The following is an 18,254-nucleotide window of genomic DNA, read 5'->3' as shown; positions in this document are numbered from 1 at the left end:
TCAAACCCATTTGAATGGACACTGTTATTTTCAACCACACTTACAATAGCACTGGCAAAATCTTAACAAAACATATTGTCTCATGTAAAGACCACAAAAAAGATTGCTGTGATCGTGTTCCTAAAATGAGATCGCGTTGAGCGTGCGAATGTCGTCGAAGCTATTAAGCTACTTGAACATTTTTAAAGCTCACATAATAAACTGATTTCGTAACACGATTCAGTTAGGTTGGATTTGCACTGCCCTGTAAAAGTTTGGACTCACTTAGAAAAATCTGTTTGTTTATTCAGCACTTGAATCATCATCCTCAGACAGTTGTAACGGATTTGAGAATACCATCTATTAAATTAGTTCAAACATATACACTATTTGTGATATTTTCTCGTAGAATAAATAAATAATATTTCAAAGAAATCATTCAAATCTCATTCTTAAATGTGTTGCCATTTAATGTACGTAAGTACATAAAGACGTAGAATGATGAATAAAGTAACGAAAAGAAAACTAAACGATTTTCTCAAGCGAGTCCAAACTTTTGCAGGGCAGTGTATGTATGGAACCAGAGAAGATGTATAGATGAAACTTAACCAAAAATCGGCGTGTGTCGTATAACTTACCTAGTTTCTAGTTCAGCGAATCGTTTTTGGTTGTCTGGTCGATTAATTAGAATCTGAAGCTGGTCATTCAGCGCCTGAGCGGTCGTCTCCGAATCACACCGATATGCATGTACGTGAAGAGGACATTTGGTAGCCGGGTTGTATAACAACAGGATACACGCTACAATATCTTCTGTCTGGACAGAACAAGTTATAGCACCGTGAGGAATGAAATGCTTTGCCGAACCCTGAAATGACAAGTTTGTTTGTAAGGATCAAAGGATCAAAATACAAAAAAATATTGGAGTAACTTATGAAATTTATTTTCTATCATTTCGATTGTCGTGAGATTGCATATTAAAGTACTAGGTTTAGTCCGCTCTCGTATCTTCTTTTCGTTGTTACACGTAATTCAAGGAACTCAACATATATGCTATCAAATTGAAAAAATTATATTTTTACCTGTATAATCTTCAAGCCCTTGTGAGATATCTGTAGCGTAATTTTAAGCGGTTCGTGTTCCTTCGACTTTTCGATTAAACGGGGAATTACCGGTAGAAGAACTCGTGAACCACGGAGTCCTTTCGCTTCCTGTGCTCCGAGAAACCACACGTAGTAGGATGCCTTTTGGACATCCTTACGCAATCGGAGTGCCATAGTTCGTGCGCACACATAGACCACTGATGGCCGGAAAATCTAGTGCATCAGCATCGACAATCGCATTGCCTGCAAAAGTTATATAGAGAAGAAAAAAAACTATTGTTTAAAGCTGCACCTCCAAAGGCGATAATTGGCATTATCGTGCATTTGTCGATCGGTTCGATCTCAAAGAAAAAACAGGTGATCGCACTGTTCCGAAATAATCGAGTTCTCATGTCATCTTTCATACCCCCGCCAGATTGTGTTTCTCGTTTTCTTCACACTCCTATTTGGCTTGCAAGAGTAGTGGTTTTCAATTTGGTAAGTTTGTTTTCGTATCATGTGCCGTAATTTCACACCAATTCTGTAATCGATGCCAATGATATTGACGCCGTTCGTTCCTGTGCGCATTATACCAAGAATCATTTTGCTTTTCCTTCATTGCACCTTCTCAAATGATGTTCGCTTACATAATATTGATAATGGAATTATCTATTCTTTAATTGGATACCCGCCGAATCTATTAGACAATGATGAAACAGTTAATTTAACGAAACATACAACACCATTTATAGATTATCATTTATAATAGATGATACTTGATGATACATCTAGTATGTAATTAGGGCAGATTATGAATACTGAAACCATGAAATCACTTGTAAAATTCCCACGAAAAAGTTTGCAAAATTGCAAGCCAATTGAGTAGCTAATAACTACGATCGAAACAGTAAAAACATAGGATTAATGATTGGAACCTTATAACCTAATTACATGAGAAAACAAGATTTGATTAGTGCAAATTAGCGTATGAAATAAGATTAAAATACATTGTAGAACAAGAGTGTTCGACAATATTTTTTTAATCTTATTGGAAAATACAGATTGATTTTCAGAAATGACTTTTTGTGTATATTTTAACATTTCTGTTAAAAAAAAGCCTTAATATGTCGTCCGAGTTAGTGATAAAAACCGCAAGGAAGAAGCAAAGAACAAATTGTTTGTGAACAATCGAAATTAGTAAGCCAAATAAAAGGCGCCGGCGATAGTACAAAAAATATCGTCGTTGTTGCCTCCGAACGGGCTCGTTTCACAGTTTCTGTACAATAATTCCAAGTGTTGCTTAAGGAGAAAATGCACCTCGGTCTTCGAGGTGTGCATGATTTTTCTATGAAAGCCTCCGAACAAACCTTTCGAATAATCATGTCGCTGTATGGAAATATTCGGAAATCGAACAAAAAGGATAGAAATAATTTTCTGAATGGTGTAAATTTATTGCACGTGCGTTTCAGAAAACCAAGTCCATCTTGTTTAACTCTCACTCTGTACACAATGTACCCAGTAAAATCTCACCTACACAATCAGTACCCAGTAAAATCTCACCTACGACAATCAGCCGGCCACATGTCAGTATAGCTAGAAAATTGTTTCATATAGTAAGCCATGAAAGAAACAATCATCTACACCTATGACAATGAAACTTCTGTTACGCTTGCTTAAATCAATCCTCATCATTGAAAACATCATCTGCAACTGGAACGGGTCACTTCGCCGAAAGTCATTTGGCCAAGAGTCGTTTCGCCGAATAGATCATTTCGCTGAAAGTCATTTCACCGAAAGGGTCATTTCGCCGAAAGGGACATTTCACCGAAAGGGACATTTCGCCGAAAGGGTTATTACGAATACATTATATTATTGCCTTTCTCATATAGAAAGGTTATACAATCACTTGGAAAACCGACTAGCGAAAATTGGCCCGGAGGGCCATGTGTCATATACCATTCGACTCAGTTCATCGAGCTGAGCAATGTCTGTGTGTGTGTATGTGTGTGTGTATGTGTCAAATAATCTCACTAGGTTTTCTCCGTGATGGCTGAACCGATTTTGACAAACTTGGATTCAAATGAAAGGTCTCGTGGTCTCATACAGAATTCCTGAATTTCACCCGGATCCGACTTGCGGTTCCGGAACTATAGGGTAAAGTGTGTTCAATATTGTACACCGTCACTTAAACCGGCGAAACAAAAACGTAAAAAATTTTCTAAACTGGTCTCAAAACCACACAAATCGAAAGTCATTATAAGTAGGCAACTAAACAAACCGATTCCGGCTATCCTGGTTCCCGGTATCCGGTTCCGGAAGTACCGGAAATAGTACTCATATATACCAAAATAGATCTCACTCACTTTTCTCAGCGATGGTTTGACCGATTTCCACAAACTTAGATTCAAATGAAAGGTCGTGGTCCCATACGGAATTCCTGAATTTCATGCGGATCCGACTTCCGGTTCCGGAGGTTTAGGGTAAAGTGTGTTCAATATTGTACACCGTCACTTAAAATATTTTCGGATACAACAAACATTTAAATCGTAATTTAGAGTGCGTACTAGAAGAGTTTGTGTGTCATGTTAGTTGGTGGCCACACGAACCGACTTTGGTTTGTGAAAATGTGAATGACTCACGCAATCAAAGCATTGTTTTATTCTGTATGTTATACTAGTTAATGCACAAACAATCTCTTGGTTTGTTTCAAAAATCGAAGAGATAAATTTTGAATGGAATACCACAATATTATATGTACATGGGAAAGGCATCATTACACCACTAGGTGGATTAAAACAGTTTTTTTTCGTGTTATTATGCCTTCTGTATAACTGTATAACGCCGGCTGAGTTGGTCGTCGACCCGCCGTCGGAAGCGGCGGCCTCTTGCATACCGCCTCGATTGCCCGGTCTACTCAAAGCTAGGATTCAGCAAAGACATCATATTAACAAGATATCCAGCTCTCACATTTCCCGAACAAATCATTGGCAACATCCTTTTTTGCGAGCATGTCGCCCCCAGGCGAGCCCGCATCGAATCTTATACATAGAAGTAGGGGAGAAAAATGTCAAATTCGTGCGCGCCAAAATAGCAGGGTTGCGCACCCATACAATTGACATGATATGTTGAATGTGATGCCGTGCGATGGCGTTGCTGAACTGAAGATTGACTTCGCTCGAAGCTAACAGGGTCTGGATTCAGTTAACTACAAATCCAACGACTAAAAAATTTCACTCCAAAACGATGCTTCGCATAACAACAAGCAACGCCAAACCCATAGACGAGGACGTGAATAGTGAATCAATGAATTCTAATTTCGGAATTGAAAAGATTTTTTCAAGATAGTTCAGAAGACGTTACTTTATGTTTTTCACAATTTGTCTGTACACACCACACAGCAAGAAAACACCTGTCCGAAGGCATTCAAACAAAGAACCCTTGCATGATTTAAAAAACGAAGGTCATTGATAGTCTGTGGCTTATTAAAGACCAGCAAGTTGAAGTCATTATTCAATTGTAAAGTATATCATTGAATTTGTTTCTCAAGAGCTGCCCGGCTATTGTATGATGAGAAAATCTAGTTTATCTACAAAACCTGCCGCAGGAAAAATGTTCAGTTTCCCAACGGACACATAATAAAATGTACTGTATATTGTACTCAAAGCGCAAAACAGTACAGCTGTTTGGACAATTGTAACAAAAAAAAATCCACTCGACGCATAGGTGATAGTCTTTAAGTTCGTTGAGTTTCGAGTTCTAGCGCGGCAAAACCACAGAAGCATTATTCGAAACATAAAATGGTTTCAGAAAAATTAATACAAATTGTATTTTTGAAACAATTATAATCAATGCTTTAAATGATCTTCGACAGTCTCACTTATGAAATACTATTAATAATCTCCACAACTTGCTTCAAACTCTTGCTTAACACGCAGAATGCTGTAACAATTATTGCGAAACCCAGAAACACATTTGCACAAATTTTCAATTTAACGCTCAACTTTCATAATATCGAAGACGTGCCATTTAATGTAAACAACGAAAGAACACAAGCCTACACACGCTTATAGTGATAGGTAAGCAATAGGCCACTCGTTTGACTAGGAAAGTGGTCGATACTGGAATGCGACCACAGCAAAGACCGCAGCACCAAAGACGACAAAAACATCACACGCGTGCAGAAAAAAATCATGGAATGGAATGCATTAGTTGGTGCTGCATTCGGTGCTACAGCAGTGAGTAAACGGATTGATTATTAAAACCAAGCCAAACCCAAAAACGTCTTGGAGTATCGTTCGTTTATGTGATTCCAATTGCGTAATACCCAATAGATTTTAATTCATATAGTAATTGAAAAACTGTCGTTCTCCTGTGCCTATATTCGAACCATGTAGGACTCACACGCCATTAGGCAGAATATGGTATAGAACATGTAGTGGGTCCAAAGCCAACACATTACATCTCTTATGTCATTTTTACTTGAAACCTAAACTAATTCAGTTTCCAGTCTAAATAATGTTGAAACGTTTACTTGAATCCAAATTAGAACCTAGGTTTAACGCAACAGAAAGTTTGATCGGGTTGGTGCGTTTAGCCTGAGTTGTATAACAGATTTACTCCCACCTTCGTATCAGAGTGCAAGTTTAACTTAGTTTAGTCATTTTTTGAACCAATTAACCTGACAAAGTTTCTGGGGAATCGAACCGGATACAATTTCGCACACATCGAGAAAATAACTAATAGTCTACATTCAAATACCATTATTTTTGACCCAATGGATAATATAATAATGAACTCATTGATTGTTCCTGTTATTTACATTAATATGAACAATGTAGGGTGTAATAAAAATACAAATCTCTGATAGTGATAACTACAAAAATGATTTTATTAGCTTCAAGCTGCTAACGCCATCTAACGGTTCAACTTGAATCGCTAAGTAGACGTAAAGATTCATTTGCCTCTTATTTAATACTAGCTGAATTACCCGGCGTTGCTCGAAAATATTTCATGAAGACAAGGCCACAAAAAAGGAGTGAAACACAAACAAACTTAGACGTTAACCCGTTCGAGCAATACTCCGTACATTCAGATTGCACACGGCCAGTGTGCCATCTCAGATCTCACAATAATCATAATTTTCATGGATTCTTATCAGATAGGGTCAGTTTTATATTTGATTACTCTTGTTAGGAACATTTAAAACACTTCTCTCTCTATAGATCCAAAAAATATATGTGCTTGTAACGTACTTGAATTAACAATATCTCAGACTCCCGTGCTACTTCCACCTTGTTATAAAAATTATCATAACACAATAAATTCCATGTAATCGCTCAAGATTTTCCATCTGATAATAATTATATCATAACGAAAGTATGTGTATCATCATAAATATATTCGTACCATAGAATGAACAAATGTTGTCGTAAATTTATTTCCATCAGCTTGGGTCGAAAGTTTTCTCTATTTACATAAAAAAACACATATTGATTGCATTATTTCTCCTTTGATGTGACTGTAGTATCTGTATTAGTCAATAATTATCGTTTCTCGTCGTATACATTTTAAATTGAACTCCCCGTTTCCCCCTCCATGATTGCACTTATGATCACCTTGAAAAAATTCTTGTCCCTCTCTTGTTTTACGAAAACTGGGACATGAAAATTAAATTTCAAGACTTCCTTCTCCTAATCTGAGTCCCTCCTTGTTTTTTAACCAATAAGATAAATTTTACTTTAAACATCCCTTTCTACAGTCATTAGCAACAAACTTGCAAAGAAACTTATGACATCCTCTGAAGAGCAAAAATTACCTGGACCAAGTTTGATGATAATGCATTGAGTTGTTATTGAATTATTCCTAAACATTCAAACAATTTGACTAAGAGCTTCTTTATTAGATAAACTTGCTATCTTTTCACATGTATAAATATCCTTATGACCATCTCTTAATTGTACTAAATATTTGTGCCTTTCGGAAAATGTTGATTTTCGCAAAATTCGAAACATTTTACCTCAAAGTTCCACTGTTAGTAAACGCTTACTACACTTCCCCTAAATATCCTTATAGCTAGCTATGAACAGCAAGAATTACTTGTACTAAGTTAGGTGGCAATTTATTCAGTTGTATCGGAGTTAGGTTCCCCATTCGGCCGGTGGGACCCGTCAAGCACGTTTTCTCTCTTCGGCTTTGACTGAGCATGTCTTTGTACATGTTTTAGTATGACGGACCCAGCAAAATTTGAAGACCAATCGCAACGGTACACAAATTTGGATTATTGAATATTTTTAATTATGAAAAACAAGAAATGGAGGGATTCTGCCAAGCCGAGCTACTCACTATAGCATATTTAATTCAAATCGATTCACAATTTAATAGTAGCTTTCAAACGAGTCTAAGTTTGTTCAAATCGGTAAAGCCACCTTCGAGAAAATTGAACGCATAGGAAAGACGAAGGTTTGTCGTTTACATCACTTCCACGATCATATCTCCGGAACCGGAAGTGTCAGCCATTTGATCTTCGAACTTGGTCCACAATACAATTGTAGCTTTCGAATGAGCCTCCGAGAAAATTGAGCGTATAGAATAAATCTTCAAAAGGTGCGCACACGCAAACACACACAGACATTTTCCGATCTCGTCGAGCTAAATGGAATGGTGTATAATACTAGGAGTCTCCGAGACTCCGATCGAAAGTCGGGTTTTTCAGCAATGTTATTAGCTCACAATAGAGAACGACAAAATAATTAAAAATAATAGCACATTTGGTATGTGAATTATTTTATTAAGTTGATGGTTTTAAAAATCTCTTAATTCGATAATATTTCCATGCCCATATATTTTTAAGAAACTTTTCAATTTGAATTTTCTCTCGACGACCCTGACTGAAACCGTGCATAAATGGTTGAAAACAGTACGTTTTAGAAGAACATTTACCCGTTCGAAAAAATTGCAGTTTTTAAAAATCCACCTGATAATTTGTTGAGAATATTCTAATAAATTGATTCTAGAATTGATTGATGCGATTGAGTGATTCATTGACTTTACCTAACTGAAGAACTGATACAAACTACAACGCAACGAATGGTATACCTCAACTTATTCATCGAAAATCTTAACTTTCAAAGCATGCATCATGATTCTACTGCGCCGAAGTTGAGATGATTTTATTTAGATACACGGATAAAAATTTATTACCGGTACCATGATTAAAAAATCATGAAATCATGAACCATGCCTTCTCATGAAATTTCATAAGCAAAATGATTGATATCATGAAAATTTTCATGAAAGATATGTTGTTATTATTATTTCTTTCAATCTAATCATTAGAAGTAATAAATAATAAGATGTAAAATAAAATAATTTGAAACGTTAACGTTTCAATTGATGATCATAATTACGAGAAAACAAGAAACGATAATCAGTTTTTTAAGGGCTAGTTCCTAAGGGTATTGTTAGTATCAATTAGGGGCGTAGCTTAAGTCAAGTTTACCTATCGCGAATTTCATTATATTCAAGGATTATCCAATCGGTTACATTTTATGTCCGATTTGCTTTACATATTGCAACAAAATAATTAAAAGAAGCATACAGAAGCATTAATTCCATGGTTTATACTCATCATATTCGTAGTAATTATAATAATGTTTTGATTTCCTTAAAAACAATTTTTAATTTCAGTAGTGTGTCTCTAATAATTTCAGATTTCGAGGCAGTTGAACACAAACGAATTTCCAGACATGACAGTCACGATCTTTTTTTGGCGCACATCTACGGTCCTCCGTGAAACTGGCACCAATGGTGATAAATTGGTTGCACTGCTGAGTTCCCATCATACATTCATAATGCTAATGTCAAACCGTGAGAACCCTTTCGATTCGGTAGCTCATTTGTATATATTGAGATTTTATGGCACACTGTGGTTGAAATGATAACAATGCAATTAATCTCGCGCTCCACCAAGCGGTGAGTGCGGTCATTTCAGAAGGTACCGAGAACGAACCACATTTTTCAAAAATATTTAAAAGCACATACATGTCTTTATTATTTATCTTTGGTTGAACTTTCTTCGAAAAATTACGTGAATAATGAAGGATCATCAGCATCACCATAGACATAATTTTAAAAATAGCCCTGAACATGACATTGCGATGGCGACACACGTGTGGTGTAAGCCAGCAAATAAATAATGACGGTAATTGTAATAATTCACCACTCAACCCGAGCCACTGTCATTTAAATCTCATTATCAAACCCTGCTATTAGCATGTGATGCACAACACAACTACTCCGGAATGTTTTAGCGCGACCCTATCATTTTCACATCACAGTTGTTATTTTTTTACCAAAGCCATTCACAAGAGCTCATTGATTACAGTGAAGTATTTCTACACTCACAGCAGGTAAGTGTACCTGTGTATGCCGTCGCAGGCCATCAAGGTGAAAATCGTTTGCAGATGACCGGTTACCAAACGAAGTCTGCTCGTTTTCACTCTTCATAAGATTTTACCGCCTAGGGCAAACTGTCTGCCAATGAAATTTATATTCATGTTCGCAAAGGAATTCGACAACCCTAGAGGCAAATTTCAATTTTGTAGTGCCAAACGTTGCTCAATCCGACAATCACGGTGATCCAGGCACTGCGAAAACGCTATGGTTTGAAACATTGAAGTGTCGTTTGTTTTGTTACACGCAGAAAAAAATATTGTAAAAGTAACTAAATTGGGATTTCACGCAACGATTTACTTGATTGAAATATAGACAAAAGAAAATTTGGATTAGTATAGCAGATATTGCTTTTGAATCTACGAAACTAGATATTTAATTTTTCTCAATGGCTTAGTTTTTTCAATAAATATTTTGTTATTTTTGTCAAAATATTTATTGAAAAAACTAATCCATTGAGAAAAATTAAATATCTAGTTTCGTAGATTCAAAAGCAATATCTGCTGTACTAATCCAAATTTTCCAAATACTTTACTTGTGTGTTCCTGTCAATTTGTTGCCAAACAATTTCATAGTAAATTTAACTTGCAGAATCAGTTTGAAATTAACTAACTTGAGATAATGAGGTTATATTTGTAGTGCTTAGAATCTATAAACATGGCAATTGAAATAAATAACACATTAACTTAAAATGATTAGTATTTCAACTTACGCTTTTGTTCGAGAAAATCATACTTTTTGTTTTATTTTTAAGAGTAAACTGATTTCTTTCAAAATAATTAGGGGCTTTTAATATATTTTTCTTAGGTTTATATATTTGTAAGCAATTCTAATTGCTCACATTTATAAAATTTCAAATATTTGCATATCACAATCAAACCCTGACAAATTACGTTTTTATAGTATCCAATGATTCGGTGCACTTTCAGTCCGGTCAAGATAGAGACATCCTGCATCAAAGAGTTTTTGTAAAGAAAACGTGTTATGTTATGTTATACAGTTTCTAATGTTATTATTTATCAACAGTTATGCTTGGAATGTTGAAAAGCCCCAAGAAATATTTGTTGTATCATTACACAAATAAGATCATAGATAAAGTGAATCAAATCTTTCTTGACATAAAGGTAAAGGAGAACTGAATCAACATAGATAATGCCAATTTAATCAACTCAGCTTTGATTGACATGCAATAAATAGGTAATTTATTGCAACAATAAGATCATCTGAATCAAATATTTTTTCCGTTTAGCTAAACCAAAATTTTGATTAAACAGAGATTGTTGTTGATGTTGAAGGGTTGAAATTTGTTTGAAACATTCATATTATAACCTAAAATTAACATTAATCAAATTTCATAATCTACTGAATGTTTTGTTATTTTAAACAATCTCCATGTTTCTGCGTGTATAATATCGTTCAGTGTCTAATACAAAAGTTTAAAAATCAGTGAGCAAGTGGGGTCTTGTACCGTCAACAAAGAAACTGATAGAAGCAAGTTGGAAATGTTGGGACCCGTCGATCAACGACTATGAATAAGGTTTGCACATAGATTACTATTCATGAATAAAATAATTGACGTCAAATTTCCAAATATAATTGATGCAGGAAACTAGATGTTCAACCCCTTTTCTAAATGTCAAATGTATCACCCCGGATCTGAGCGTCAGGAATCAAAAAGTATGCTAATCATGTCTGTCTAAAGATGCAAATCTTAACAAACATGTAAAGGAAACAAACGATTTCGCATGAGTTGGAATGTTTTTCTTTGTTTTATACCAATCCGACAACTTTTAGCCGTAATGATTGAACTCGAGGAATGCATGTTAGGTAATAATTTTCTGGAATTTACTGCAAATAGTGTTGATTGACATGTTGCTGTTGCACTTTGTTCGTCTAAAATATCGTTTGAATCACGTTGAAACTCTGTGCTCTTGGAAGGTATAGCATCCCAAATCACCTTCCTGTATAGACCGTTCATAGTGCGGAAATCGTTTCAATTCGAGCGCATTTGCTATGTTCAATCCAAACACGCAACACGAAGATGAGATGATCTTAAGAAACGGTATCGTGTCTAATTTCACTCCGTTTTTCGTTCGGATCGAGTCTAGCCTAAACTGCCAACCACGTAATCGCTTGAAACGGTGCATAAAAACTGGTTTATAGATTGTTTTCCTGTAAATCTTGTTGAATGAATAACATATTTGGATAGAGAAAACCTAATTATAGCTACTTGGATAGAGAAAACCTAGTTTATAGCTAGTTTTTAACATGGTTTTGTTAATACATCTGGCTATATTTTGTGTGTATACTTTTACATAAATTTTAGATACGTAACTTTCATTTCTTGATATACAGTAAATCTGATAATCATTTTTAACAAAAGAATTTGTTGCAATCGTTAGATGTAATATGCTGAAACCTTAATTTTGTTAACAGGTGCGAAAATAACTGTGAATTATGAGTAATTTCGTATCAGTAAAAGTAAGCAAAATTTCACTCTAAAATATCAAGTTCGGAACCAAATAAGCGTCAAATGTAGAAATTTTGATTGAAACATTTCATCCGCAGCTGAAGCTCATCTATTGCTTGTAGAAACATATGGTCGTAAAACATATGATTTAGCTACGGTGAGTTCAATATGGACAACTAAACACGCAATAGGAGAATATGAAAGTGCAAAGACAAAAAATTGAAATTGCTATAGTAAGATTTGTCTGGAAAGCAAAATAACTGGCACTCACATTATAATAAGTTGAAGGTTAAAATATATCCCCTAGAATTTCCTTATTGGCTTCGTTTTAGCTAAACAAAATTAACGTAAAAGTTTCATGCATGACTTGAATCACTATTCTTTCACATAGTTATAAAAAAAATGGTTAAATAATTATTCATACGAATATATGCGGGATACAACGTTCATGGTCGTTTTACGAAAAATTTACATTTTAGATTATGCAATAATCTTAGACCAGGTTTCACAAAAAAACTTGTTTTTGAACAAAGAATTTCACTTATTATTAAAAAACAATATTTCAAAATTATACTTTTTACAGATAAAATTACATATATAAAATTTCAATAAAATCCATTATTCTTTTTATTTTTTCAATATGGCCGCTCTGAAAACAGCTGTTTAAATTGGTTCGATTTGTTTGAAGGTGTCCTCATTTCCTGGAAACCAATCTTCATAAAGCTAAAAGCAAAACAGTAAAACAACAAAATGGTTATCATTTTTAGATTTTCGAACGTTTTTGCCTTTCGCATATAGAAAGGCTATGCATTCACTGTGAAAACCGACTTTTGAACGGAGGTCCGGAGGGCCGAGTGTCATATACCACTCGAGTTCGTCGAGATCACAAAATGTCTGTGTGTGAATGTATGTGTGTAAGTGACAAATAATGTCACTCAATTTTCTCATAGACTGCTATTAAATTTTATTCCGATCCCACTTCCGGTTCCGGAATTACAGGGTGATATATACCAAATAAATGGAAAAAAATGTCACTCAATTTTCTCAGAGATAATTGAACCGAAGGTAACAAACTTAGATTCGAACGAAAGGTCTCATGGTCCCATAGCTTGCCATTGAATTTCATCTTTATTCGACTCCCGGTTCCGGAATTACAAGGTAAAATGTACAAATATATGAGAAAATGCGCACTCAAATTTCTCGGAAATATCTTAACCGATTTTCACAAACTTAGATGCAAATGAATTTTTTTTTAAAGTCCCCGAAAAGTTGATCCAGATCCGACTTTTGGTACCGGTTTTACAACGCGATAAGCGGAAAATTTTCAATTTCCTGAGGATTTATTTAATAGTGATGGCGAAACGAGGTGCAAATTTTTATAAAATTTACTGATAAATTAATCTACTTGGCAGACCTTGTTAGTTAGTGGATATGTAAATCTACTTTGGGACTACTAGTCCCCGGTTTCCGCTTCCGAACAAACCGGTAATAGTGAAGAAATGCTCCTAAAACGGTACTCAATTCGATTTCTCAGCAACGGTTGAACCGATTTTCACAAAGCATTCTACAAATTGAAGCTCTCAGTGTTTTAAAAGATACTGTGCAATTTCATCCAGTTCCGACTTCCGTTTTCGAAATTATAGGGCAACGAGTATCAAAACTTTCAAACTGGCATACAAAATGATGCAAAATCGGTACGCATCGGTACGTACTGGTACGGAAGAAGAATAAGCCACCGCCCAACACACAGCGTGCTTTGTTCAATTTTGTATAGCGTGCTGGGTTGCCACATTTAAATCTACCTATATTAACTTGACATAGCTGTTTGCAAATGGCAATGCTGTTGGTACTTTATATCAATGAATGTTTTCGATTTCATTCAAGTTTGAAAAAACAATTTTGACCGAATCTGCTAGTGATGTTTTTGAAAATATAAGTAATATGAGAAAGGCATCACACATTTAATCATTAATTTGATAACTTATACATAATGTCTCACATATTTAGGATATTTTGCCCTAATAAACATGACAGATAACTTTGGAGATTATTTCATTTTATTGCAAATAACAATATTAGAAAATAATTAAAAAAAACTTTTCTTTATACACCAAGTGATGTCAAAATGCCTTTCTCTTGTCATTCAATCAGTCTCATTATAACATACTTTTTTAATAAGGATAACATCTGACACGAATTTTGGATGATAATTCCTGACATAAATTAATTCAGATTGATTCGATTAGTTCACAAAAGCAGGATTCAGTGATTACGTCGCATATCCGACAACATATTCGAAACCAAAAAAAAAGTAGCAACAATATGTTTGAACGTGTTCATTGGTTATTGTTTGAAAAAATGTGAGGAAAGAGAAAACGTTATTTGTTGTTTATGTCGCTTATATGATTACATCTCCAGAACCGGAAGTAACAGCCAATTGATTTATAAACTTGATTCACAAACCAAGAGTAGCTAACGAGCCTAAGTTTGCTGAAATTGGTTAAATCATCTGAAAGAAAATTGATGCACACAAACATTTTATCGATTGTTTAAAACCACAAAACGATTGATGATCGATTAGTTTGTCAAACCACGTCAGTTTCGTTCGGCACGTCAGGAAAGACGTGGTACTTCGGTACCAAATGAATAAGTGTTTTGCAAGTAACATTAACTTTACGTCTGCTTAGCGGTTCAAGTTGAACTGTTTAAGTTTGCAATAAGCAGTTCAATTTGAACTGCTCTGCACTGACGAGTCTAAGACGAAACGTAAAGAAAAGCAGAAAAAAATGTTCTCAACCGAGATATCGCAGATTTAAATAAAATTTTGCCTGTTTTCAATTAGAATATGGTTATAATATTATTGTTCCAAAGAAACATTGGTTAAATCAAACCAGAATTGTTATTGTCACTATATAAGCAAAGTCATTATTTACGGTACTCTCTGAACCTCCAGGATATTCAAGGACCAGCATAATCCTAATCGGTTCGTATGGCCTTTATTCATGACGAGTAAATTGGAATAGTTTCGAGCCCAACTTCGAAGATTTTTTGGTACCTTCATCTTCTATGACGGTTTGAATTTTGAAAACTCATCACCCTGTAACTCCAGAATCGGAAGTCCGTATCTGATAAAATTCATCAATTTCGTCTTTTAATTTCATTTTTTGTTTATTTATCTTTGGAAGAACGATTAAGCTCCTCTATTCCAGATACTCTAGGAGCAGAATTTGCAAACCATTGTAAGCCATTTCATTTGATTCGAAAGTTTTGGAAATCAGTGTAGCCAATTTCGGGTACCTTCCCGGATCGAAAACCGAATACCGGTATAACTGGAATAAGTTTATTTGGTCATCGACTATCAAAATCTGCAAATCCGATAACCGATAAACCCGATTAGTTTATATGAAATTGACATTCTTACACGAATCACTCAGAATTTCCGGAACCAGAAGTCGGATCTGATTGAAACCGGAAGGGACAATTCATTTCAATCTTAGATGGAGGAAATCGGTTAGCCATCTACGAGAAAAATGAGTGACCTTATTTTCAATTTTTACACATATTATCTTATAGTTCCGGAACCAGAATTCGGATACAAATGAAATTCAGGAACTTTGTATGAGAGAATATGACCTTTCATATGAATCTAAGTTTCCAGAAATCGGTTGAGTAAAATCCTAGAAAATTGAGTGACATTCTTCGTCACACTAACATTTGATAATATCGACGAACTGATTTGAATGGTATGTGGGTGTAAGAAGTTATGTTCTACTAGTAATTATTGCTGTAAGAAGTTCAAATTAATATTATTATGAAATAGTATTGAATTCGAGAATACTGTTATCTTTCTAGTTTGTCATAAACGAACGATTATGTTGCATTGCTAAAATCGAAACGAAGCAAACTGTAATGGAAAAGCATGTTGTACACATTCTTGTAGGTGCTTAGAAACAATTGCATTCAACAGTATTAAAAAACGTGTTTGACCTTACTCCCAAGCATACTGCTGGAATAAGAAAAGAAGTCGCTTAAACAAATAAAACTATATCTCCGTTGATTTTAACAATCTATGGTTTGTTGGAAAACTTTTCGGTGATTGTAGTTGAAGACAGTTACAATCGAATTAATTATAAACACGTATGGATTATCAGTTTTAATTCGAAGATAATGCAGAATTTATAACATAAGGTTTAGCATGTCACATTAGAAGGCTCCGGAAGGTTTTATGTGTTGTCAACAAGGAACAGTGCTGAAAACAAATCAAGTGAAAATACTACGATGAAAAGTACTGTATTCAATCTTGCAATCCTTCAAATAAGATTGTACTGAAAATTAAATTCGATTCCAAGCGTCATTTCATCGTGCTTCGTTCAAAATTCCTACTATTGGGATAAGGCGGAAAATCCGACTACTACAAAAATATCGATATCTCCGAGAATAGTTGACGAATTCTCACAATCTATCGTATCTCATCAATCTCCACGTCGGACCCTAAATCATTTGAGCTGTCATTTTTTGTACACGGATAAAAATTCATTGCCGGTGTTAAAAATAAAGTCATGATTTCATGAGCAAAATGATTGATATCATTAACAATAACACATCTTCCATGAAAAATTTCATGATATCAATCATTTTGCTAATGAAATTTCATGAGAAGACCTGGTTCAACAGTAACAACAGTGGTAACAGCAATAGATCCGTGTAGATAGGGTATATGAGACCATCCAGCAAGTTCAAAGGCATTTCATCTCCTTCCCAGATCATTTCGATCACTTGGTGGAGTGCGTAGTACAGCTGCTCGCTTTCAGCATTGAGAAATTCGAACCGGGATCCCGTCCCTCCCAGCGATCTTTACGTTCTTAAGCTAAGCGTTCTAACCGCTTTACGTATCTCGTCTAGCGTAGATTGGTCCACAGCTTGTCCATCATCCTCAATTCTCATTCTGTTCATACTCTGTTCAATCGATTGTTCGTTGAGTAATAGCTCGAAGTGTTCCTTCCACCTGACCACCACTGATGTGTGATCGGTCTACAGATTGCTGTCACAGTCGTTGATCGGAACTAGTACGGGTTATATAGAACTCCCGATTAATATTCTCAACAAACAATTTTCTTCCACTGCAAGCACTCGTTGTGCTCACCTTTCTTACGCCAATGCAATATTTTCTCAGCTGCTCTCATCTCTGCATATTCTGTATTGACGAGTCACCACAGTGAGCATTCGACTTCGGGCCTGATATTTATGGTTTGTAGCTCTCTGGCAGTCAATATCAAACCAACCGTTCTACTGGGTTCCCCGTGTGCTACCACTTCTGTGGTTGTTATACTGATTGCATTGTGAAAATGCTTCCACACCGCATTCAAATTATTTTCATTATATCGTTGTCCAATTCGTTCGTCGAGTAGTCGGATGTATTCCTCGGATACAGCCAAGTGTATTCTTCGGATACAGATTCTTCAGATATTGCATGGCTTTCTCCAGCTTGAAACCTGTGACGCTGGATAACCGTGCACGAATCGTGGATATCACCAGATATGGTCAGAATCTGTTTGGCCCTCAAACATTCCTAACATAAATCGGAGAAATGTCGGCCGTCTATGAAAACATGTCGACTTGAGAGCATGTTTCACCATTTGGGTGTCTCGCGCGAAATAGATGCTATAGGTAGCCATTCCTTTGGCTACGACAAGGTTTATCAACCTAAGGCCGTTATCATTGGTAGGTGAGTGGAAACTCTCCTTTCCTATAACTAAGTAAAAGTATTCTTCCATTCCGACCTGAGCGTTTACATTTCCGATGATGATGATGATGATTAACGTCGTGTTTAGGGTACTCACCGTAGGTCTTGTCTAGACGCTCATAGAAATTGTCTTTAACATGATCATGGATGCTTACCAAGAAATTCTAATGAAGAATCAATTTTGTATTTTCTTATTTTGGTGCAAGTGTAAAAAATGTGACCACCCATTCAATAAACAGTAAATAAATACAGATCACTGTTGTAACATTTTTTTTGTTGACAAAATCACCTTCGCTGATTCGACGAATGACCAAAGCATAGATTACAGAAATACATACTATGTGTAAATTGTTAATAGAGCAGCCTGGCGAACACTTGTCACAACGATAAATCTATTTTGGGTGCTGCATTAACATAATGTAAAAGTTTTGCTCTGCTGTAGGATAAAATAAATAAGTTTATTGTTATTTAATTCAGTTCTGCATATGGACCCACATGAGATTTAAGCGACTTTGGATTAAAATATTTGTCG

At 35.4% G+C, this 18,254-nt stretch overlaps 1 protein-coding gene across 2 annotated transcripts in view; it reads right to left on the bottom strand.

The window, feature by feature from the left end:
- LOC131428684 (apical junction molecule) overlaps nt 1–18,254 on the bottom strand; it is a 69,538-nt gene that overhangs the window by 22,581 nt on the left and 28,703 nt on the right. For both annotated transcript variants that reach the window (XM_058592729.1, XM_058592728.1), the window contains 2 exons: nt 1,059–1,322; nt 618–844 (listed from right to left, as the gene is read on the bottom strand). In XM_058592729.1, coding sequence (XP_058448712.1) covers nt 618–844; nt 1,059–1,253 — 422 coding nt within the window. In that variant the 5' untranslated portion in view covers nt 1,254–1,322. The remainder of the gene's footprint in view (nt 1–617; nt 845–1,058; nt 1,323–18,254) is intronic.

Source organism: Malaya genurostris, chromosome 2, assembly GCF_030247185.1.
Source record: "Malaya genurostris strain Urasoe2022 chromosome 2, Malgen_1.1, whole genome shotgun sequence".
NCBI lineage: Eukaryota > Metazoa > Arthropoda > Insecta > Diptera > Culicidae > Malaya > Malaya genurostris.
The sequence above is the reverse complement of the archived record's forward strand: the minus strand, read 5'-3'. Positions and strand labels throughout refer to the sequence as shown.